Raw genomic sequence first — 24,023 nt, forward strand, 5'->3', positions numbered from 1 at the left:
CAGCCCCTAATCCTCTTTGTTGCTCTTCTCTGTACTTTTTCTAGAGTCTCAACGTCTTTTTGACATCGTCGGGACCAAAACTGGATGCAGGATTCCAAGTGTGGCCTTACCAAGGCATTGTAAAGTGGTATTAAGACTTCACGTGATCTTGATTCTATCCCTCTGTTGATGCAGCCCAGCACTGTGTTGGCCTTTTTGGCAGCTGCGGCACACTACTGGCTCATATTTAGGTGATTGTCTACTAGGACTCCGAGGTCCCTCTCACAGTTGCTACTATTGAGCAAGGTACCCCCTGCACTATACTTGTACATTTGGTTTTTCTTGCCTAAATGCAGAACCTTACTATGTTTTAGGTGTGTGTTGTGTTTGTGTTTCGCTTTGAGAGCGGGCAACTAAAATTTCATTTTTTTTTTAATGCGCGCCATTGTGCCTGGTTAAAAAAAATGACAATAAAGGTTATCTTATTTTATCTCTCTCTCTTATCTTATGTGCTCAGGGGAGAGGAATCCAGATTTTGGCTTCCATTGTGTGAGTGCCGATGCCATGCTACACAAATAAAGATCCTTTAAGGTAAACAAGGAAGTTCCTTGAAGAGTTTCATCGGTCGGTGCCAGGACATCGGCGATCCTCGGCGGAGAGGCAGGACCGTGGTGTAAAGAGGCAAGAAAAAAAAAATTGGATTTTTACATTTACAGAGGCAAACGAGATACGAAAAAGATGCGAAACTGTACGGGTTTGATCAAGAATGAACGGCACCTGATAAGACTTGGCTAACTTCAGATGAGAAATTAATTTAAGAAAGTGTGTCATTTTGTTTTATTAGCATTGGAAACGGAAAGCGAACGAGCAAAAGAAACCACGACGGGGGGGGGGGGGCGAAAAATTTGGGATGGAATATAGAATGAGAAGAAACTCATCAAGGAGAGAAGCAACCTAGAACTAAGGAGAAACTTCCTGACAGTTGAACAATTAACCAGTGGAACTCCTTGCCTCCAGAAGCGGTGAATGCTCCAACACTGGAAGTTTTTAAGAAGAGACTGGACAGCCATTTGTCCAAAATGGTGTAGGGTTTCCTGCCTGAGCAGGGGGTTGGACTAGATGACCTCCAACGTCCCTTCCAACTTTATTATTATTATTATTATTATTATTGCAAAATTTCTGGGAAAGAAACAATAAACTGACAATGTCAACTTCCTATAAAGAAAATTTATATCACATCTTTTATCCTGCCACCAGCAAGATTGGCCAAAAATATTTACAAACATTGTCAGGTAGATGCTGGAAATGTAAATATAAGCCAGGCACGTATTACCGTGTTTGGTGGACAGGTGACAAAGCAAAGAATTATTGGAAAAAGATACAGACTCGGTTAGAGAGATGTTAGGAGAACAGGTTGATTTTAAAAATGAACTTTTTTATTATTATTATTAAGTATAAGGCCAGAAAAGATCAACAAACAAAGCCTATATTTGATTTTACACATCACAGCAGCGGCAAGAATAATAGTTGCACAACACTGGAGAAATGAAGGCACACCATCGGATAAAGAAATAATTAAAAAAAAAAAATACCAGAATGCGCAGAGATGGACAGATTGGCTCTGAGACTGAAAGAAAAAGAAAGAAACAGAATATTATCAAACTGGGGCTTATTTTACCGACGGCTAGAAAAAAGAATATAGGATTAGGAATGAAATATGTATCAGCTTATCTAAACTCAAGACAGCACGTTGGTTGAAAAATGATTGTGGTATGTATGGGGAAATTAAGAAAATCTTATTTTTTTTAAAAAAATGGATTTAATGGGGAGAAAAGCAAGGGCCAAAACCCCCCCCCAAAGATACTAATATAGATTAGTACAGTCATTGTCAACCCCCTTCAATTAATCCGTGGAATGACCTGCCACCGGACGTTGTGAGGGCTCCGACGCGGAAGGTTTTTAAGAAGATACTGGACAGCCCCTTGTAGGCTTTCCTGCCTGAGCAGGGGGTCGGTCTGGATGACCTCCAAGGTCCCTTCCACCTCCCACACGGGACGTTTTCAAGAAGAGACTGGACAGCCACTTGTCTGAAATGGTGTAGGGTTTCCTGCCTAAGCAGGGGGCCCAACTGGATGATCTCCAAGGTCCCCTCCAACTTTATTATTCTTATTCTTATTACTATCATTACTTGAGCAGCGGGCTGGACTAGATGACCTCCAAGGTCCCCTCCAACTTTATTATTCTTATTATTCTTATTACTATCATTACTTGAGCAGCGGGCTGGACTAGATGACCTCCAAGGTCCCTTCCAACATTATTATTATTATTATTATTATTATTATTATGAAGAAGAAGAAGAAGAAGAGACTGGACAACCACTTGTCTGAAATGGTGTGTAGGGTTTCCTGCCTGAGCAGGAGGCCCAACTGGATGATCTCCAAGGTCCCCTCCAACTTTATTATTATTATTATTATTATTATTATTATTATTATTATTATTATTATTATCATCATTCCTTGAGCAGGGGGCTGGACTAGATGACCTCCAAGGTCCCTTCCAACTGTGTTATTCTGCCTTCCTTCCTTCCTCCCTCCCTCCCTCCCTCCCTGATTGGACAGCCCCTTGTCTGAAATGGGATACGTTCTCCTGCTCGAGCAGGGGGCTGGACTAGACGACCTCCGAGGTCCCTTCCAGCTCTCTTCTGATTCTGGGAAGGACGGGGTCGCCTTCCCAGGAAGAAGAGGGAAAGAGGACCTGGGATTGAAGGCCAGGGAGGGATCCTCTCTCGGGCGCCCGGCTGCCCTCCTCTTCCTGCGTCTGATCTTGGCACTGATTTCATAATTCTTTTCTGGTCTGCAGCTGGCACCGATGAGTCACATCGGCCAGCAGCTTCCACACACACACACACTCACACACACACGCCCCCAAAGTGAGGGGTTGAGGAGTCCGGCGTTTCCGCTGTGCCCAGCTGAACTCCGACAAAGCAGCAGGATTGCTCGCAAAGGGGCTGAGGTCAGACAAAAATTAACCTCACGCCGGCTTCAGTGGGTGTTCTGGGAAGCAGCCCCTCCCTCGAAGGCCCAATTGTCTCCTTTTCCAGCCAAAACATTAGAATAGGAATAGAATAGAATGTAGAATTATAAAATAGAATAGAACAATGAATAGAATATAGAATAGAATAGAATACAGAATAGAATATAGTTATAGAATAAAATAGATATAGAATTATAGAGTAGAATAGAATAGAATATAGAATTATAGAATGCAACACAGAATAGATTAGAACAATGAGTAGAATATAGAACAGAATAAAATATAGAATTACAAAATTATAGAATAGAATACAGAATAGATTAGAACAATGAATAGAATAGAATAGGATATAGAATAGGAAATAGAATAGAACAGAATATAGAATAGAATAAAATAGAATATAGAAATATAGAATAGAATACAGAATAGATTAGAACAATGAATAAAATATAGAATATAGTATAGAATAGAATACAGAATACAGAATAGAATAGAGAATAAATTAGAACAATGAATAGAATAGAATAGGATATAGAATAGGAAAGAATAGAATATAGAATAGAATAGAATATAGAATTATATAGAATAGAATATAGAATTATAGAATAGAATACAATACAGAATAGATTAGAACAAAGAATAGAATATAGAATTAAAAAATATAGAATTATAAAATTATAGAATACAGAATAGAATACAGAATAGATTAGAACAATTAATAGAATAGGATATAGAATAGGAAATAGAACAGAATATAGAATAGAATAAAATAGAATATAGAATTATAGAATATACAGAATAGATTAGAACAATGAATAGAATATAGAATAGAATACAGAATAGAACAGAGAATAGATTAAAACAATGAATAGAATAGGATATAGAACAGGAAATAGAACAGAATATAGAATAGGATAGAATATAGAATTATAGAATAGAATACAGAATAGAACAATGAATAGAATAGGATGTAGAATAGGAAATAGACTAGAACAGAATATAGAACACAGAATAGATTAGAACAATGAATAGAATATAGAATTATAGAATAGAATAGAACACAGAAAAGAATAGAATACAGAATAGATTAATGCAACCTAGGATTGTGTGGACTTTTTTCGTCGTCTCCTATCAGATTGTCTGCAAAGAGGCCGAGATCACTCTCACACTGGCTGCCGTGAAGCCAGGTTTGTCTCCCCATCCCGATGTGTCCTTGGGGCTTTACGGCCCGACACACGCATGCCGGAGAGGCTGCCGTGTAGGTGACTGGCCCCCACGTAGACACGAGCGCCTTGCTTGGGCCGGGCCTTCAGCCGCACCCACCCTGCCCGGAAGCCCCTGCCCCCCCTTGCGAAGAGCAGGAAAGACCTGGGGCCCTCAGAGCAGAGGAGCCCCCCCAACCTTTTGGGCACCAGGGACTGGTTCCGTGGAGGAAGGCTTTTCCGTGGACCAGAAGTTGCGTAGTTTCGTGCACTGCCTGGGCTTGGCTGGTTTGTGTGGACCGGTTGCCGTCGTGCCGCAGCCCGCTACTGGCCCACGGACCGGGAGGTTGGGGGACCCCTGCCTTGGAAAGCCCAGTTGCTGCTGCCCTCCGGAGCGGGTCCGGCGAGAAGCAGAGCAGACCCCTGCCTGTTGTGCGCCTGCTGACACACACACCCCCACACACTAGTGCAGTCCTATCCCTATATTGTCCTGCAGGCGTTCCCGTAGGGAAGAGGCACAGGGGTGTCTAAGGAGAGACTCCATCATCCGGGCCCTGGGGGCAGTGGTGGGATTCAAAGACCACCTGGGCCTCCGAGGCCTAGAACAGACTTCAGGAAGTAACACCAATGCACTTCCTGTGGGCTGCTCTCGGCCTGGGAGGCCTCCTCCAGGCCTCTTGAGGCCTAGAACAGACTTCCGGAAGTGACATCAATGCACTTCCAGCGGGCCGTTCTAGTCCTGGGAGGGCTCCACCAGGCCTAGAACGGACTTCTGGAAATGACACCAATGCACTTCCTTTGGGCTGCTGTAGGCCTGGGAGGCCTCCTCCAGGTCTCTCAGGCCTAGAGCAGACTTCCAGAAGTGACATCAACGCACTTCCGGTGGGCTGTTCTAGGCCTGGGATGCCTCCTCCAGGCCTCCCAGGCCTAGAACAGACTTCCAGAAGTGACATCAATGCACTTGCTGTGGGCTGCTCTAGGCCTCTTGAGGCCTAGATCAGACTTCTGGAAATGACACCTATGCACTTCCGGTGGGCTGTTCTAGGCCTGGGAGGCCTCCTCCAGGCCTCTGAGGCCTAGAACGGACTTCCGGAAGCAACATCAATGCACTTCCGGCAGGCCGTTCTAGTCCTGGGAGGGCTCCACCAAGCCTAGAACGGACTTCTGGAAGTGACACCAACGCACTTCAATTGGGCAGCTGTAGGCCTCTGAGGTCTAGAACAGACTTCCAGAAGTGACACCTATGCACTTCCGGTGGGCTGTTCTAGGCCTGGGAGGTCTAGAACAGACTTCCGGAAGTGACATCAACGCACTTTCGGTGGGCCGTTCTAGTCCTGGTAGGCCTCCACCAGGCCAAGAACAGACTTCCGGAAGTGACATCTATGCACTTCCGGTAGGCTGGTCCAGGCCTGGGAGGCCTCCTCCAGGTCTCCCAGACCTAGAACGGACTTCCGGAAGTGACATCTATGCACTTCCGGTGGGCTGTTCTAGGCCTGGGAGGCATCCTCCAGGCCTCCGAGACCTAGAACAGACTTCCAGAAGTGACACCAATGCACTTCCTGTGGGCTGCTCTAGACCTCTGAGGCCTAGAACAGACTTCCAGAAGTGACATCAACGCACCTCCGGCAGGCCGTTCTAGGCCTGGGAGGCCTCCACCAGGCCTAGAACAGACTTCCGGAAATGACACCTATGCACTTCCGGCGGGCTGTTCTAGGCCTGGGAGGCCTCCTCCAGGCCTCCCAGGCCAAGAACAGACTTCTGGACGTGACATCAACACACTTCCGGTGGGCCGTTCTAGGCCTGGGAGGCCTCCACCAGGCCTAGAATGGACTTCTGGAAGTGACACCAATGCACTTCCTATGGGCTACTCTAGGCCTCTGAGGCCTAGAACAGACTTCCGGAAGTGACATCAACGCACTTCCAGTGGGCCGTTCGAGGCCTGGGAGGCCTCCACCAGGCCTAGAACGGACTTCCAGAAGTGGCACCTATGCACTTCCGGCGGCCATTCTAGGCCTGGGAGGCCTCCACCAGGCCTAGAACGGACTTCCGGAAATGACACCTATGCACTTCCGGTGGGCTGTTCTAGGCCTGGGAGGCCTCCTCCAGGCCTCCGAGGCCTAGAACAGAGTTCTGGATGTGACATCAACACACTTCCGGCGGGCCATTCTAGGCCTGGGAGGCCTCCACCAGGCCTAGAACGGACTTCTGGAAATGACACCTATGCACTTCCGGCGAGCTGTTCTAGGCCTGGGAGGCCTCCTCCAGGCTCCGAGGCCTAGAACGGACTTCCAGATGTGACACCTATGCACTTCCGGTGGGCGGTTCTAGGCCTGGGAGGCCTCCACCAAACCTAGAACAGACTTCCAGAAGTGACACCAATGCACTGTTCTTCCCTAATTCACTGGAGCATAAAGAGGAGGTGGTGGTGGTCTCTGGTGCTCTCTGAGCTGGGTGGTTTCCTTGCAGACGTTTCATGACCCAACTAGGGAACATCATCAATGCTAGGAGGAGGAGGAGGAGGAGGACAATCCAAGATTGTGTCATCAGAGCCAATTTCCATCCACGTCGTTTCAGCCTTCGTCTTGGTCCGGTCTACCTACTGAGGCTGACAGGACGCGATGAAACATTTCTGCCTCTGCCATTCCTTTTCGCCGGATCCTCCCGGCCTCCGCAAAGCCTTTTGATCTCGGACAAAGGTCTTTTCTTCCGGCACGGCCGAAAGCCTTTTCCAAGCCAACGTGGGCGCGCACAGCCTGCAGCAGGCAGGCACCCAACCCAGCCCTTCCCCCCTAGCTTAGACTTTGGCTGGGGTGGGGCGGGGGCCAAGGGCTCCTCCAGGGAATTGACCTTCGGACAACTCTGCAAACCAACCATCACGGCGAGCAGCTCCACCGCCGAACAAGCTGCCCGGACAGTCTCCGGAAGTGTGTAGTGGGGTGCCCCGGGGCTCTGCTCTGGGCAACGATTCGGATGAGGGGATGGATGGGGAACTCATCACATTTGCGGACGACACCAAGCTGGCAGGAATAGCCAGCACGCCAGAAGACAGGCTTAGGATACAGGAGGATCTGGATGGACTCGAACACTGGGCGCTATCGAACAAAATGAAATTCAAGGGTGAAAAAAGCAAGGTTCTACATTTAGGCGAGAAAAACCAAATGTACAGGTTTAGTATAAGGGGAACCTTGCTCAATAGTAGTAACTGTGAGGGGGACCTCGGAGTCCTAGTGGACAATCCCTTAAATAGGAGCCAGCCCTGGGCTGCAGCTGCCAAAAAAGCCAACACAGTCCCAGGCTACATTAACAGAGGGATAGAATCAGGATCAGGTGAAGGGTTAATACTTTACAAGGCCTTGGTAAGGCCACCCTTGGAATCCTGCATCCAGTTCTGGTCCCCACGATGTAAAAAAGATGTTGAGACTCTAGAAAGAGTACAGAGAAGAGCAACAAAGATGATTAGGGGACTGGAGGCTAAAGCATATAAGGAATGGCTGCTGGAATTGGGTTGTTGTTGTTAATTGCGAAGTCGTGTCCGACCCGTCGCGACCCCATGGACAATGTTCCTCCAGGTCTTCCTGTCCTCTACCATCTTCTGGAGTCCATTGGGTATGGAATTGGGTATGTCTAGTTTAATGAAGAGAAGGACGAGGGGGGACAGGATAGCCGTGTTCCAATATCTCAGGGGTGGCCCCAAAGAAGAGGGAGTCAAGCTGTTCTCCATAGCGCCTAAAGGCAGGACAAGAAGCAACGGATGGAAACTAATCCAGGAGAGAAGCAACCTAGAACTAAGGAGAAACTTCCTGACAGTTCGAACAATTAGCCATTGGAACAACCTGCCTCCAGGAGTGGTGAATGCTCCAACACTGGAAGTTTTTAAGAAGAGACTGGACAGCCATTTGTCCGAAATGGTATAGGGTTTCCTGCTTGAGCTGGGGTTTGGACTAGATGACCTCCAAGGTTCCTTCCAACTTTATTATTATTATTATGGATCATCGCAGTCAGCCAGATGTTCAGACTGGATTTGGCATTTTGTCTACCTATCGAGTCCTTACCCAGGACCTGGGATAGGCAGATGTGGATGTTTGATGGTATTACTGGTATCGTCGCAGGATGGAAGCGGTTCCTAGTAAGGCCGCCTTTTGCAATTGACTAATAGTGAATTTGTCAATGCCGATGGTGTTCAAGTGGTGCTCCAGTTGTTTTGGGATTGCACCCAAGGAGCCTATCACTATTGGTATTAATTATCCTTGTTTGCTTTTGCCACAGTCTTTCTATTTCTATTTGTCGGTCTTTGTATTTTGTTATCTTCTCCAGCTCTTTCTCGTCTATTCTGCTGTCTCCAGGCACTGCCACGTCCACTATCCAGACTTTTTTGTCCCTTCCAACTTTATTATGATTATTATTATGAAGAGACTGGACAGCCATTTGTACAAAATGGTATAGGGTTTCCTGCTTGAGCTGGGGGTTGGACTAGATGACCTCCAAGGTCCCTTCTAACTTTATTATTATTATTATGGATCATCGCACAGTCAGCCAGATGTTCAGACTGGATTTGGCATTTTGTCTATCTATCGAGTCCTTATCAAGGACCTGGGATAGGCATCATCATCATCATTATTGTTGTTGTTGTTGTTATTATTATATTAGCAGTTCTGGGTGTGCCAGGCCTCCACCACACCCTGGAAGGTTTTCCAAAGCAGCTCCATATACTTTGGAGCTATACGGATATCTGCACCATTAGCCGTTGCCTCGTTGTCTTTCCTTCGTATCTTTGGTTGTATAAACAGAGGCACGGAATCAAAATCATGTGAAGTTACTAGTACCGCTTTGGAAATCCATCTGGAATGCCGCGTCCAGTTTTTGATCACCACCTTAGGAAAAAAAAAAAGATGTGGAGACTTTGGGAAAAGCGCAGAGAAGAGCAACTCAGTTGACCCAAGGCCTGGAGACTAAAACATACGAAGGACGGCTGCGGGAACTGGGAATGGCAGATTTTAAGGAAAGAGGGGGTAAGGGGGTGGGACGACACGATAGCAGGATTCCAATACGAAAAAGAGGAGGGGGGGTCAACTTATTTTTCCAAAGCCCCGGAGGGCAAGACAAACGCTTCGCAATTGGAGAGGCGTGCGTTTCTTTCGACGTTTCGCTTTTCTTACGACCCGTTTTTCAAGCGGCCGTCGACCGCCTGGTTGCGTTATTTGAGACGGGCGGCTGTAAATATCCTGAAATCATCAATCCAGGCGAAATTTCCCACAGAAAAAGGTGGTTTGCCTTCTCCTCCTCCGGCACCCAAGACGGCGCTAGGATCGGCCACGTCCCCCCCCCCGTTGCACGAAATCCGCTCAGGAGTGTGTGCAGGGACAGGTGGACGTTCTGGAGTTGGTACCTTCCTGGCATCTCCTCTTTAGTTTTCCGGATTTTCAAGATTCCGGAAATCTGGAGGTCTTGCGAAGAAGGGGCAAGGGGCTCACTGCGTTCTCGGCTTCTTCTTCTAGCATCTCTGTCTTTCCTCCTTCCTTGAACCCGTGTGGAGGCGAACCGCAACTTCTGCCTCCTCCGACGGGGGCCAGCCGTCCGGAAGGGCCCCTTCCTTCCCTTCCTCCCCTTCTTTCTTTCTTTCTCTCCTTCTCTTTTTCTTTCGGTCTCTTTCTCATTTTCTCTCCTCGTTCCTCCTTTTCTCATTCTCTCTGTCATTTGCCTTCTTTCTTTTTCTCTCTTCTCATGCTCCTTCCTTATCCTGTCTTTCTTTTTCTCTTTTGTTTCTTTTCTCATTCTCTTTTTCTTCTCCTTCTCCTTTTTTGATTGTATTGTCTTTCTTTGCCGTTCTTTCCTACTCTTTGCTTTCTTTCGTCTTTCTCTTTTCTTTTTTTCTTCTTTCTCTTTTCTGATTCTTTTTTTCTTTCTTCCTCCCTCCCTCCCTCTTTTCTTTCTTTCTATATTTCTGTCTTTCTCCTCTCTCCCTTTCTTTCTTTTTCTTTCGTTCCTTTCTTTCTTTCCTTTCTCTTTTCTGATTCTTTTTCTTTCTGTCTTTATTTTCTTTCTTCTCATTCTTTTCTGATTCTTTCTTTCTTCCTCCCTTTTTTCTTTCTTTCTATATTTCTGTCTTTCTCCTCCCTCCCTCCCTCCCCTTTCTTTCTTTTTTTGTTCCTCTTTCTTTCTTTCTCTTTTCTGATTCTGTCTTTTTCTCTTTATTTTCTTCTCATTCTTTTCTGATTTTCTTTTTCTTTCTGACTGTCTTCCTCCCCCCTCCCTTTTTTCTTTCTTTCTATATTTCTGTCTTTCTCGTCCCTCCCTCCCTTCCTTTTTCTTTCGTTCCTTTCTTTCTCTTTTCTGATTCTTTTTCTTTCTGTCTTTCTTATTTTCTTTCTTCTCATTCTTTTCTGATTTTCTTTTTCTGTCTTCCTCCCTCCCTCCCTTTTTTCTTTCTTTCTATATTTCTGTCTTTCTCCTCCCTCCTTCTTTTTCTCTTGTTCCTCTTTCTTTCTTTCTTTCTTTTCTGATTCTGTCTTTTTCTTTCTGTCTTTCTTATTTTCTTTCTTTCTTCTCATTCTTTTCTGATTCTTTCTTTGTATTCCTCCCTCCCTTTTTCTTTCTTTCTATATTTCTGTCTTTCTCCTCCTTTTTCTTTCTTTCTTTCTTTCTTTCTATATTTGTCTCTTTCTCCTCCCTGCCTCTTTCCTTTTCTTTCATCCCTCCTTTTTCTTTCTTTCTTTCTTTTCTTTCTCCTCCCTCCTATCTCTTTCCTTCCTTCCTTTTCCTCATTCCCTCTCTCTCTCTCCACCTAATCCTCAGGGCCACCCCCGGGACAGGGCGGGAGTCCCAAAACCTTCCTCCTCCTCCTCCTCCTCCCCCCCAACTCGTCCCTCCCCCCCGTCCCCCAGCAGGAGGAGGAGGAGGAGGAGGGGGCGGAGCCGCTTCCGCCTCGGGCCCCCGGAAGCGCGCGTCGCCTTCCTGGGCGGCGCCGCCCGGGCCACTACAGCGCCCACAAGGCCCTGCGGCCGGGGGGGGGGCAGAGAGAGTGGGCGCGCGCGAGAGTGACGTCAGGCGGGGGCGGCGTCCCTCCGTCCCTCCCGGAAGCGCGTGTCTCTCTCTCACTCCCGGCGGGCGGAAGCGGAAGCGGAGGCAAGCCTGCGGGGCCCTTCTGTCTCCTCGTCGTTCCCCCAGCTCCCCCGGGCGGGGCGAGGCGAGATGGCGCTGCTGGAGGGCGTCGGGGACGAGGTGGCGGCGCTCTTCGGGGCGCTGCTGGCGGCGGCGCTGCTGGGCCTGGCCTGGCTCTCCACGCGGACCGCGCCGGGCGGCGGAGGGGGCGGGGCGGAGGGGGAAGCTGCCCCCCCGCGCCTGCGCCCCGCCGCCCCGCCCCCCGCGCGCGACGGAGCCCGCCAGCCCCGGGCGGGCGGCGGGGGCGGGGCCGAGGAGGAGCAGGAGGAGGAGTCGGGGGCGGGGCCCGGGGCGGCGGGGGAGCCGGCCCCCCCCTTCCTGCTCCGGCTGAAGTTCCTGAACGAGACGGAGCGGCTGGCCCGGGTCCGCCCCGGAGACACGGTGGGGGCCCTGAAGAGGTAGGGAGGGGGGGGCTGGGGGAGGGGGCTTCCCTCGGGGGAGGGGTCTCTTCTTCTCCCTCCCCTTCTTCCCCTGAAGGAGGGGAGGGGGAGGGGCTGGGGGTTCCCCTCTGGGGGTCTCTTCCCCCCTCCCTCTTCCCCCTCCTCTCCCTCCCCCCCTCCCCTCTTCCTTTGGCCCCCCTACCCCTTCCCTGAAGAGGGAGGAGGGGTGAGGGAAGGGGGAGGGTCCTAGGGGTTCCCCTCTTGGGGGTCTCTTCCCCCTCTCCTCCCCCCTCCTCTCCCTCCCCCCCGTCCCCTCTTCCTTTGCCCCCTCCCCGTCCCCTGAAGAGGGGGAGGGGGAAGAGGGGAGGGGCTAGGGGTTCCCCTCTGGGGGTCTCTTCCCCCCTCCCTCTTCCCCCTCCTCTCCCTCCCCCCCTCCCCTCTTCCTTTGCCCCCCTCCCCTTCCCCTGAAGAGGGAGGAGGGGGAGGGGGAAGAGGGGAGGGGCTAGGGGTTCCCCTCTGGGGGTCTCTTCCCCCCTACCTCTCCCCCTCCTCTCCCTCCCCCCCTCCCCTCTTCCTTTGCCCCCCTCCCCTTCCCCTGAAGAGGGAGGAGGGGGAGGGGGAAGAGGGGAGGGGCTAGGGTTTCCCCTCTGGGGGTCTCTTCCCCCCTACCTCTCCCCCTCCTCTCCCTCCCCCCTCCCCTCTTCCTTTGCCCCCCTTCCCCCCCTTCCCCTGAAGAGGGAGGGAGGGGGAGGGAAGAGGGGAGGGGCTAGGGTTCCCCTCTGGTGGTCTCTTCCCCCCTACCTCTCCCCCTCCTCTCCCTCCCCACCTCCCCTCTTCTTGCCCCCCTCCCCTTCCCCTAAGGGGAGGAGGAGGAGGGGGTAAGAGGGGAGGGGCTAGGGGGTCCCCTCTGGGGGTCTCTTCCCCCCACCTCTCCCCCTCCTCTCCCCCCCCCCCTCCCCTCTTCCTTTGCCCCCCTCCCCTTCCCCTGAAGAGGGAGGAGGGGAAGGGGGAAGAGGGGAGGGGCTAGGGGTTCCCCTCTGGGGGTCTCTTCCCCCCTCCCTCTTCCCCCTCTCCTCCCCCCTCCTCTCCCTCCCCCCGTCCCCTCTTCCTTTGCTCCCTCCCTTCCCCTGAGAGGGTAGGGGGAAGAGGGAGGGGCTAGTGTCCCTCTGGGGGTCTCTCTGCTTCCCCCTCTCTCTTCCTCTTCCCCCTCCTCTCCCTCCCCCTCCTTCCCCTCCCTCCTGCTCTCCCTCCCTCCCTTTTTTCCTTTGCCCCCTCTTCCTCCTCCTCCTCTGCCCCCTCCTCCTCTCCCTCTCTCTCCTTCCCTCCCTTCCTTTCCCCCCTCCCTGAAGAGGTAGAAGGGGGAGGGGCTAGGGGTTCCCCTCTGGGGGGGGTCTCTTCCCCCTTCCCCCCTCCCCCTTCCTCCTCTCCTCCCACTCTCCCTGCTTCCTTCCCCTCTTCCTTTCCCCCTCCCTCCTCCACCCCTCCTTCCTCTACGCCCTCCCCCTTTTCCCCTCCCTCCCTCTCTCCCTCCTCTTCCTCTCCCTCCCCTCCTCTCCCTCCCCTCTTCGTATCCCCCTCCCCCACCTCTCCCTTCTCCCTCCTCCTCTTCCCCTCCCCTCCCCCTCCGTTTCCCCCTCTCCCTTCCCCGTCCTTCCCTTCCCCTCTCCTGTCCCCTCTTCCCCCTCCCCCTCCTTCCCCTCCCCTCTCCCCTCCCTCCCCCCTCCCCCTTCTTCATCATCATCTTCATCCTCTTCCCCCATCCCCATTCGGCTTCACTGGAAGGCAGACCCTCCCCCCCTTGGTCCCCATTGAAGGCAAGGGAAGTGGAAGGACCACCGTCTCCCCCTCCCCCTCTCCTTCCCCTCCTCCCACCCTCCCCTTCCCTGTCCCCCTCCTCCATCATCATCATCTTCATCCTCTGCCCCCCCTCCCCATTTGGCTTCATTGGCGGCAGGGAAGACCCGGTGCCTGGGGACGGGCAGGGGGAGGCCCGCCTGTCGGGAGCTCAGCCTGCCCCTGACGCTTCCCTCCTGCTCTCACCCACCTCCCCACCCCTCCGGGAGGGAAGAGTTGGGTTCCTGGGCCCGGTGAGCGGAGGAGGCCGTTGCTGGGCACCACGGGGAGGGGAGGGAACCGGACTCGGGGCCACCCCCCCACCGCCTCTCTCCTTCTCACCCCCCTAGGCTCTACTTCCCGGGCCAGGAGCAGCTGGTGCGCCTCATCTACCAGGGCCAGCTCCTCCGGGACGACGGGCAGACCTTGGCCGCCCTGCACCTGACCCACAACAGCGTCCTCCACTGCCACGTCTCCCAGCGCCGGGCCTCGCCGGGCCCCTCTTCGGGCGCCGGATCCCGGAGCCGCCCGGAAGCCGCCCGGCCGGCCTTGAACGTGGGTGGCCTGATGGTGCCGCTGATGGTGCTGATGCTGGGCGCCCTCTGGTACTTCCAGGTGCAGCACCGGCACGCCTTCACCGCCACGGCCACCACCTGCCTGGCCGGCCTCACCCTCCTCTTCAGCTTCGTGGCCTTTGCCGCCTACCGCAGATAGCGGCCGGGCCCTGCGCCGAGACTTGTCTACCCCCCACACACAGCCGGACAAAGGACGCCAGGGTGGGGGCGCCGGCTCTCTTGGGGGCCTGAGCTCGGAGCCCCGTGGCCGGGTTAGGGTCTTTCCGCGGATCGCCTGGCCCTCCCCAGCCCTGGCAGGAGATGACCCCCCCCCTTGCCGACGGTTCTTCTTTTTCCATTAAAGCTGTGAAGGAAAGGGAAGAGTCTCTGCGGTGGGCGCCGCCCGGGTGGAGCGGGTGGGGAGGGTTTCTCTGCGGAGGGAGGGGGCTGCTGGCCGGGCCCCGTCACCCCCCCAGGAATGTGGGGCCACAAATCAAGAGGGGGCGGGCGTTTGCGCTGGGGGAGCCCTCTGGAGCATCTTCTGGGAGGGAGGGGCCGCCAAGGGCGCGAGCGCTCCGGTGTAAAATGGGGGCAAAACTCACTGAACGGTTTCGCTGAGTGACGGGAAATGTTCGGCTCAGTTGCAGTGGTGACTCGAGGGCTGCCTGTATGGAACTTGGCCTTGCTGGCCTTCCTCTCCCCTCCCCTCGGCCCCCACCCTGCCCTCCCCTCTCCTGTCGCCTCTCCCCGTCCCCTCTCCCTCTCTTCTCTCTCCTCTCCTCCTGTCGCCCCCTCCCCTCTGCCCTGTCCCATCTCCTCTCTCCTCTCCCTTCCTCTCTCCTCCCTCCCACTCCCTGTCTCTCCCTCCCACTCCACTCAATCTCCCTTTCCTTCTCTCTCTCCTACTCCCACTCTCTCCCTCCTCCTCCCTCCCTCCCCCTCCCTATCTCCCTCCACTCTCACTCTCCTTCTCTCTCCTACTCCCTCCCTCCCTCCCACTCTCTCCCTCCTCTCTCTCCTCCCTATCTCCCTCCCACTCCACTCTCTCTTTCCTTCTCTCTCCTACTCCCCCTCCTCCCTCCCACTCTCTCCCTCCTCTCTCTCCTTCCTATCTCCCCCTCCCTATTTCCCTCCCACTCCACTCTCTCTCACTTTCCTTCTCTCTCCTACTCCCTCCCTCCCTCCCACTCTCTGCCTCCTCTCTCTCCTCCCTATCTCCCCCTCCCTACCTCCCACTCCACTCTCTCTTTCCTTCTCTCCTACTCCCTCCCTCCCTCCCTCCCACTCTCTCCCTCCTCTCTCCTTCCTATCTCCCCCTCCCTATCTCCCTCCCACTCCACTCTCTCACTTTCCTTCTCTCTCCTCCTCCCTCCCTCCCACTCTCTCCCTCCTCTCCTCCCTATCTCCCCCTCCCTATCTCCCTCCCACTCCACTCTCGCTTTCCTTCTCTCTCCTACTCCCTCTCTCCCTCCTCCCACTCTCTCCCTCCTCTCTCCTTCCTATCTCCCCCTCCCTATCTCCCTCCCACTCCACTCTCTCACTTTCCTTCTCTCTCCTCCTCCTCCCTCCCACTCTCTCCCTCCTCTCCTCCCTATCTCCCCCTCCCTATCTCCCTCCCACTCCACTCTCGCTTTCCTTCTCTCTCCTACTCCCTCTCTCCTTCCTCCCACTCTCTCCCTCCTCTCTCTCCTTCCTCTCTCCCTCCCACTCCACTCTCTCACTTTCCTTCTCTCTCCTCCCTCCCCCCACTCTCTCCCTCCTCTCCTCCCTATCTCCCTCCCACTCCACTCTCACTTTCCTTCTCTCTCCTACTCCCTCTCTCCCTCCCTCCCACTCTCCCTCCTCTCTCTCCTCCCTCCCCCTTCCTATCTCCTTCCCACTCCCTCCCTATCTCCTTCCCTATCTTCCCACTCCTTCCACTCTCTCGCTTTCCTTCTCTCTCTCCTACTCCCTCTCTCCCTCCCTCCTCCCTCCCACTCTCTCCTCTCCCTCCCCATCCCTTCTGCCCTCCCCTCTCTCCTCTCCCCTCCCTTGCACCCACGTGTGCACTTAATTACAAAAGTGAGACTCAGCCTCCAGGAAGGTTAGATTGTGATTCCAGTTTGGCAAGGTGCCCTTGTGATCAAGAGTAAGACAAGTTTGTATAACAACAAAGACTCTCTCTCTCCCTCTCTCTCTCCCTCCCTCCCTCTCTCTCCATCTCCCTCTCTCCCTCTCTTTCTCTCCCTCTCTTTCTCTCTTTTTCTCTCCCTCCCTTTCTCTGTATCTCTCTTCCTTTCTCCCTCTTTCTTTATCTTCCTCTCTACTTCTCTCTCTTCCTCTCATTCTTTCTCCCTCTCTCTCATTCTTTCTCCTCTCTCTCTCTTCCTCTCTCTCTCCATCTCTCTCCCTCTTTCTTTCTGTCCCTCTCTCTTCCTTCCCATCTCTTCTCCCTTCCTGCCTCCCTCTTTCTCTCCCTCTCCCCCTCTCCCTCTCTCATTCTCTCCCTCTTTCTCTCCCTCCCTTTCTCTGTGTCTCTTCCTTTCTCCCTCTTTATCTTCCTCTCTCTCTCTCTCTTCCTCTCATTCTCTTTCTCCCCCCTCTCTCTTTCTCATTCTTTCTCCCTCTCTGTCTCTCTGTCTCTCTCTCTTCCTCTCATTCTTTCCCCCTCTTTCTCTCTCTCGCTCTCTCTCTCTCACACACACACATACCAAGGTGAGAGAGGCTATTTGTGCTGCAAATCCTCCTTTTTTTGGCCGCTTGCCGGAAAATCTGCCCAGCCCAACACAATTAGAAGTGATTTTTCTTTGCTATCATCCATTTGCTCCCTGCCTGACCTCACAGCCAGGCCTGCGGGGGGGGGGGCAGAACACCATCCTCTTCCTCCCCTCTCCCCCCCCCCGAGCTCTCTTAACACTTCATCCGCTAAATTCCTTTCAAAGAAAAACTCGAAATTTCTTTACGCTGGGGATTTCCACCGGCAACTCCCTTCTTCACCCCCCCCCTCCCAGGAAACCTTTTAAAATCTTCCAACCCTCCACCGGCAGTCCTCGACTTACGACCCCAGGAGGGACCAGGGAATTGGTCGTTAAACGAGAAGGCCGCCTTCCTCAGCTACCTCCCCTGTTGCCTTGACTGGTCGGTCAAAAAACACAGCCGGGAAAGTTGCGAGCGCTCGTCAAGGAGGTGGTGACCGTCCTCGCTCTGCGATGGTTTCCGAGCCCCCCGAATCACAATCCGGGGGCTGCTGCCTTGGCCGTAAGCGCGAGGACCACTCGTCAAGTTGCTTTTCTGCACCATCCGTAAACGAACGGCTGCAAAGAAGAGGACCTGCTCTCCGTTGACGGTGTCATTAAACAAAATTGGGGTGTGCAAGTGTGTAAACTCAGCTGGGTGGGGCGGGGAGTCCCCCAACACCACATTTCCAATCCTTACCATTCAGTTGTTCCTTCCCCCCCCCCCCAAAAAGTGCTATCTTGCACAATCCTCGGGAATTGGTGTGATCGGCAACACAAAGGAAGCCGCTGGACAATTGCTTCGTCAATTCGCCTTCCATAAAACTCGAGTGCTTCGGCTGGCGGAAATTGCAAAAGTGCGTTGTGTTTATTTATTTTATTTAAAACGACAGTCGCCAAAGGCCGCCTCCCCTTTCCTGCGGTGCCGAACGGGCCAATCCGGTTGCCCGGTCTTAAAACTGGAGATGTCTTGCCTCGCTCAAGTCTGGAAAGATGGGAGATCTGCCCTACAGATTGTGAGAGGTGTGGGGGGGCTGGGGTGTTTGTGTGTGTGGGGGAAATAGAACAGACCACGAGAGCCATTGCTTTGTCCTGGGGAGGGCACCAAATTTGGGGTTCATCTCCTTCCCGAGCATCGGAGAAAATGTCGATAGAGATTCCCCGTCATCCAGGTCATCGCAGAAGCTCCGACCGGATGGTGGGGGAACGGAAGGATTTATCCTCCTTGCAGACAGCTGGTCATTTGCTTCCTTTCCGAGAGCCGTTGAGGCCACTTGGAGGTTTTGAGTCCTCATGAGATTCTTTGAAGATATTTCACTTCCCATCCAAGAAGCTTCTTCAGCTGGCTGGATGGAGGGGAACGGAAGGATTTATCCTCCTTGCAGAGCGCTGGTCATTTGCCTTCTTTCGGAGAGTCGTTGAGGCCACTTGGAGGTTTATCTGTGTCCTCGTGGGACTTTCTTATTATTATTTGCAGACGTTTTGCTTCTCGTCCAAGAAGCTTCTTCAGCTCTGACCGGGTGGTGGAGGAATGGAAGGATTTACCCTCCTTGCAGACTGCTGGTCATTTGCATTATTTTAGAGAGCCGTTGAGGCCACTAGGAGATTTCTCTTTGTCGGAGGGATACGACACCACCGAACTACAACGCGGTCCTTTCAGCCCTTCCAAGAAGCCTCCACACCCATTTGCACTATTTTGGTGATCCCCGAGGGCACAGATAAACCCCCCCAAGTGGCCTCAATGACTCTGTAAAAGAGTGCAAATGACCAGCTGTCTTCCAGGAATATAAACCCGCCCATTCCCTACCATTCAGTCTGGAACTGAAGAAGCTTCTTGGTGGAAGAAGGGAAACGTCTTCACGGGGAAGAAAAACCAAGCTGTGACTGGATGGTGGGAAACGGGAGGATTTGTCCTCCTTGCAGACCGCTGGTCATTTGTCTCCTTTTGGAGAGCTGTTGAGGCTACTTGGATGTTTATCTGTGTCCTCCTGGGACTTCCCACAAACTGGAGAGGGTGATCTGTTGATCCTTGCTCTTCCTGCGGACCGGGTGCCAGCTTAAGGAAGGCCAGCACTTCCACCGGCGACTTCCCAATGTGGATACTCCCCATTTCCTCGTCGCTTCTCACGCTCCTCCTGTGCGCCCAGTTCATAAATGTGGTTTTCCAGAAAGTTGGGCTCCTTTTATTTTGTCGGGCGGCTTGGCCCATGTCAGGGCGCCCCTGTGGGGGGGGCATGGAGCGGGGTGACTCGTGTGCCAGGGCGAAGGCTGCTACTCCCGATAGCAGAAAGGAGCAGGTGTGTGTGTGCCCGGATGCCCTTCCCCCCCTCCTCCTGTCCTCGGGAGGCCTCGCCTGACACCCATCCCTGGCTCTGGATCCAGAGGCAGATGGGGGCTTGACAAAGCAGCCGGAGCAGGGGGCTGACTAGATGACCTCCGGGGTCCCTCCCCAACTCGGTCAGTCTGTGATTCTGTAAGGGTCTCCTGGCTCGAGCAGGAGGCTGGACTGGATGACCTCCGAAGTCCCTTCCCAACTCTGTGATTCTGTAAGGGTCTCCTGCTTCAGCAGGGGGCTGGACTAGATGACCCCCGAGATCCCTTCCAGCTCTGTTATTCTGTGACTCTGTAAGAGTCTCCTGCTTCAGCAAGGGGTTGGACTAGATGAGCCCCCATGGTCCCTTCCAGCTCTGTTATTCTATGACTCTGTCAGGGTCTCCTGCTTCAGCAGGGGGTTGGACTACATGACCTCCGAGGTCCCTTCCAGCCCTGTGATTCTGTAAGGGTCTCCTGCTCGAGCAGGGGGCTGGACTGGATGACCTCCGAGGTCTCTTCCCAACTCTTGTCATCCTGTGACTCTGTAAGGGTCTCCTGCTTCAGCAGGGGGCTGGACCAGATGACCTCCGAGGTCCCTTCCAATTCTTTGAGTCTTTAAGGGCCTCCTGTCGAACGGGGTTGGGCTAGATGACCTCCGAGTTCCCTTCCAACATCATCCTCAACATCCTCACTGATCATTATTATCATCTCTGGGACCTCCCCATGGCTGCTGCTCTCCTAGGGCTGGAGAGAATGGGGGGGACATTTAGGGGAACAACATGACATCACAGCAGACGCCAAGACAGCCAAAGCCCATGGGGGGGGGGGTCTGTGGCTGGGGAAACCTGTGGGGGGGGGTCCCCTCTATCCCAGCCTTCTCCTGGATCCCGAGTGGAAAGCCTCCCCCCCCCAGACAAAACGTGCGAGACATCCATGCAGGAGCCCTCATTACTTTATTATCCACCACCCCCCCACCCCCCCATCCCTGCTTCCCTCCTCTTCGGACCGCAGTTTCATCGTGGCCCGGTCGATTAAAAGGGGGGGGGCAGGTTCCTGCTCCAGGAAAGCCCCCCCTAAGTGCCTTAGGGCCAGCTCCCTGTGGCTGACTCTCTTTGTCCTGAACCCGGGGGGGGGGCAGACCGGCGAGGCTCAATGCCGCCGGGCCCCCAGTCCTGCCTCGCCGGCTCCCCCCGACTCCGACGAAGCTGCGGATCGACCCCCTCCGAAACGCAGTCGTGGCCTTTGGGAAGCAGCCGAGGGTCCTTCCTGGAGGGGTCGTGCCTCCCCCCCCACCTCCGGCTGGTGCATAGAATTGAGGGGTGCGCGCGTAAGCTCTCCGGCGGCTGGCGGGGGCACCGGCGCTCCGCCGACAGACCGCACAGGCGGTCTGGAGGGGCTCAGTGTCGGCCGCTCCTCCTCGACCGACACGCAAAGGCACTGGGTTGAGAGGAGGGGGGGTTGTGTCTGCTCTCGGCCCGCGAAGGTTTTCGGGCTTCGCCTCACACCGGCATGGGCATCTCGTTGTACTCGTCCACGCCTTCCCGCTCGTCCAGGATGGGCTCGGCCTCGGCGGCGTCCAGCTGCAGGCGAGAAAGCGACAGACCCGCATGGGGCTTTCCAGGACCGGGACCTGCCCCGCCCCCTTGCCCCCCCACTCCTCCAGCCCCCCCCCAACTTACACATTTCATCTCCCGCTCCGTGAAGATGCGGCTCAGCAGGAACAACCGGAGAGGCACCGTCAGGATGAGGATGAAGGGGAAGGCCAGCGAGGCGACGGTCGACATGACAGCCCAGAGCACGGCCAGGCAGGCCAGCTGCAGGAGCGTGAAGAGGTGCATGCGCATCGTGCGCACCTGGGGAGGAGCGAAAGGAGGAACGTGCTGGGCGGGCAGCCGCGTCCACTGCACGATGGCCCTGCCCACCCCTCCACTCCCCCAATTTCTACGCCAATAGGAAGGGGTAGGCGACAACACCTGTGACATCACACACACACGACAGAAAACGGCACGCCCAACGAGGGCACCAGGTTCCTTTTGAGCAGCGGTGTCAAACTGCCGTCCCACGGACCGGATGTGTCACAAGGAAACCGCTCCCACCCCATCGCCGGCAATGGGGAAACAGTTTCGAGACATCACGCGATGTCGCGAGTTTGACATGTCTGCTTTGGAGGGTGTGCGAAAAGCACAAAGGGCCGAAAAAGACCCCCGGCCTCCCTCGCCAACCCCACGTGGTCCATGGACAGTCTGGGTCAGGGGAGGGGAGGGGAGACAGAGAGCGTCCCAGCGGAAAGAGTCCCTACTTTAAAAAGTGTGTGTGTGTGTGTGTGTGTGTCCGCGAGTCCCTGGTGAGCTTTCACCAGTCACCATGCTGGGAGTCCTGGTGGAGGGGCGCAAAGTAGGAGGAGAAAAGAGCGGAATCGTAAGCCGCGAGTACTGGACTGTGTGTAGCCTAGAGACCTCCGTGTAGCTGTGTGCGCTCTGGGGGAGGTGTGGGTTTTTGGAGGGGGGGCACTGACCCGGGGGTACGTCAAAGGGCCCGTGACGAGGGCAGCTGCAGGAGTGGGGTCTGCAACATAGATGGATCAGCCACGAAACAAAGGGGGGGTGGGTTATCCGTAAAAAAAAGAATTGGCGGCTTAAACTCCAGGTAAACACCTCTGTAAAAAGATAACCAGTTTCGGCTGGAAAAGGGGTTGCGAAAGGCGGAGAATTGGGCCCCGGCAGAGGGAGAACAGCAGCTTTGCCGGGAGAGGAAAGGAACGAGGAAGGAGGGAAGAAGGAGGATTTAGAGAGGCGGACGAAAAAAGCAGGCAGTCCCTACAGCCGGATCCGAAGGGCCTGGCGCGAAGGACCCCCCACGCCTCTCCCCCAATTCCTACACCCGGAGACCCTGACCTTCTTGACGTAGGGCATGTCCGGGTGGTGCTTGGGCGGCATAAGCAGCAGGTGAAGGCGCTCGTAGAACTGGATCCCATTCAGCGAGGTGACGCCCATGTAGAGGAAGATGCCGAAGAGCACCGCCAGCGGAATCTTGCGCAGCAGGTCCCCGATCACGATGGACAAGCCTGGGGTGGGGTGGGGTGGGGGTGAGGAAGGACAGGCACTCAGCCCTCCAGCCGCCCTCCTTCCGAATCCAGCAGCTGTTGAGTAGGAGGCTGTGCAGACGGCCAGGAGAACAGCCGGTCATGCCGGTCAACCACCCAGCGACGAACAGGAGAACAGAGCGACTCACCCACGAGGATGGCGACCAGCAGCCCGGTGACGCGCTGCTCCTTCACCTCCTGGATTTTGGGCTTGTCTCCCGGCGCCACGGCCTTGCTCATGACGGTGAGCGCATTGGCGTGCGTGACGGAGCGCACCGTAGCGGCCGCCAGCCACGGCAGGCCAAAGAGGGCGCAGAAGCCGCCCATGGCCACGATCAGCAGCAGGTCGAGGTGGAAGCCGGACCCTTTCTGCAACTTCCGCTCCTTCTTACTGATGATCAGCCTGGGGGCAGAAGGGGGGGGGGTGACGGGGGGGCGAGGCTCCTCTCCACACGTGCCCCGAAGGCTGCGGGGGAGGGGGGCAGGCAGGAAGAGGAGCCCCCGCCGGCAAAGACTCACGTGGTGATCTGTGTCTCCATGAAGATGAGAATGAAAACCAGAACGGCCGGCAGCGCGCTGGCCACCATCATCCATACCGGGAAGCCCTCGCTACTGCCCAGAGGGTTGATCACCCAGCCTCGCTGGCCGGGGGACGTGACTGAGAAGCCGCTGGGCACCGACAGCTTCTGGAGAAGGACAGGAGAAAAGAGCTGGGCGGGAGGGGCAGAGGAAAAGCCAAAGCGGCCAGCGAGCGTGTTGTTGGTGAAGCGACGGGCAGGGGGTATTAGGGGGCAGGGGGCCCAAAGGGGACTCCTACCTGCGTGTAAGTGTCCTGGATGCTGGAATCCACCAGGACCATAATGAGGATGGCGATGGGCACGCCAAAGTCTCCGATCACCCGCCGGACCTGCCCGGAGAGACCTGCTCAGCCCTGGGGAACTACTCTCTCGAGTGCCCAGAGCGCCGGGAGCCTCTGAGCCTGCACAGAGTGTCCTGCCTCCTGCCCTGTTTGCCGGGAGGGTCTCCCCAGGCCCTTCCCCCCGCTTCCGGGACCCCCCCGGCAGAGGCCACGCACCCGGCCGGGGAAGAAACGGCTGTTCTTGAACTTGCGCAGGAAGAAGGCGATGAAAAAGGTGCCGGCCATCAACACCAGCGAGAGGAGGGCCGTATTGGGCTGGCCGGTCATTTCCGAAGAGCTGGGGCTGACCGTCCCGTTCTCCGGCTCCGGAAGGCTGCTAGTGTCGTTCCTGCAGCCGTGCAGCGGGTGCGCCTGGAAGATCTGCCCGGAAGGAGGACAGGGGCGGGGTTTCAGGGGTCACCCGGGGCAGAAACGTCCAGGGCAGGGGTCGGCAACCTTACCCAAAGAGCTGCTGGGACCCGTTTCCCAGAGGAAAAAAAAACACGGGGAGCCGCAAAACTTGTGCGCACGCGCGCGAGGGGGGGGGAAGAGCCTTGATTGAAGAGTTTAATTGAAAAGAAATGGAGGTTGCTGTACATGAGTTCTCTCTCTCTCCCCCCCTTCCCTCTCTCTTTTTTTCTCCCTCTCTCTCTCTCTCGCGCTTTCCTCTTTCTCTTTCCTTTTGCTCCTCTCCCTCTTTCTTTTCCTTTCCCCTCTCCTCGCCCCCTTTCTTTCTCTTTCCTCTCCCTCTTTCTCTTCGTCTTTCTCTTTCCTCTCCTCTCCCTTTTTCTTTCCTCTTTCCTTTCTCTTTTTCTTTCTTCTCCCTTTCTTTCTCTCTTTCCTCTCTCTCCTCTGCCTCTTTCCTTTCTCTCTCCCT

At 54.6% G+C, this 24,023-nt stretch overlaps 2 protein-coding genes and 1 long non-coding RNA gene across 4 annotated transcripts in view; 2 read left to right on the forward strand and 1 right to left on the reverse strand.

Annotated features, from left to right (window-relative positions):
• Positions 1–225: 225 nt before the first annotated feature.
• On the forward strand, positions 226–657 carry LOC120318310. Its single transcript, XR_005559453.1, has 2 exons — positions 226–285; positions 497–657. It is a non-coding gene; the product is annotated as an uncharacterized LOC120318310 (long non-coding RNA).
• A 10,495-nt stretch (positions 658–11,152) lies between these two features.
• TMUB1 (transmembrane and ubiquitin like domain containing 1) lies at positions 11,153–14,515 on the forward strand. Its single transcript, XM_039365753.1, has 2 exons — positions 11,153–11,770; positions 13,936–14,515. Exons 1-2 carry the CDS (start codon positions 11,403–11,405, stop codon positions 14,297–14,299), a joined length of 732 nt encoding a protein of 243 aa, XP_039221687.1. The 5' UTR covers positions 11,153–11,402; the 3' UTR covers positions 14,300–14,515.
• Positions 14,516–20,148: 5,633 nt separating this feature from the next.
• SLC4A2 (solute carrier family 4 member 2) overlaps positions 20,149–24,023 on the reverse strand; it is a 42,047-nt gene continuing 38,172 nt past the window's right edge. For both annotated transcript variants that reach the window (XM_039365739.1, XM_039365740.1), the window contains 7 exons: positions 23,324–23,527; positions 23,066–23,155; positions 22,768–22,934; positions 22,398–22,651; positions 22,061–22,230; positions 20,846–21,019; positions 20,149–20,746 (listed from right to left, as the gene is read on the reverse strand). In XM_039365739.1, coding sequence (XP_039221673.1) covers positions 20,666–20,746; positions 20,846–21,019; positions 22,061–22,230; positions 22,398–22,651; positions 22,768–22,934; positions 23,066–23,155; positions 23,324–23,527 — 1,140 coding nt within the window. In that variant the 3' untranslated portion in view covers positions 20,149–20,665. The remainder of the gene's footprint in view (positions 20,747–20,845; positions 21,020–22,060; positions 22,231–22,397; positions 22,652–22,767; positions 22,935–23,065; positions 23,156–23,323; positions 23,528–24,023) is intronic.

This window comes from Crotalus tigris, unplaced genomic scaffold (genome assembly GCF_016545835.1).
Source record: "Crotalus tigris isolate CLP2741 ecotype Arizona unplaced genomic scaffold, ASM1654583v1 scf7180000020177.261782, whole genome shotgun sequence".
Lineage (NCBI taxonomy): Eukaryota > Metazoa > Chordata > Lepidosauria > Squamata > Viperidae > Crotalus > Crotalus tigris.

What these genes read in the sequence shown, in the direction of transcription:
- TMUB1 (XM_039365753.1), top strand. Translation starts at nt 11,403, where the DNA reads ATGGCGCTGCTGGAGGGCGTCGGGGACGAGGTGGCGGCGCTCTTCGGG. An exon ending in ACGGTGGGGGCCCTGAAGAG is followed by an intron (nt 11,771 to 13,935) that starts GTAGGGAGGGGG and finishes TCACCCCCCTAG; the next exon opens with GCTCTACTTCCCGGGCCAGG.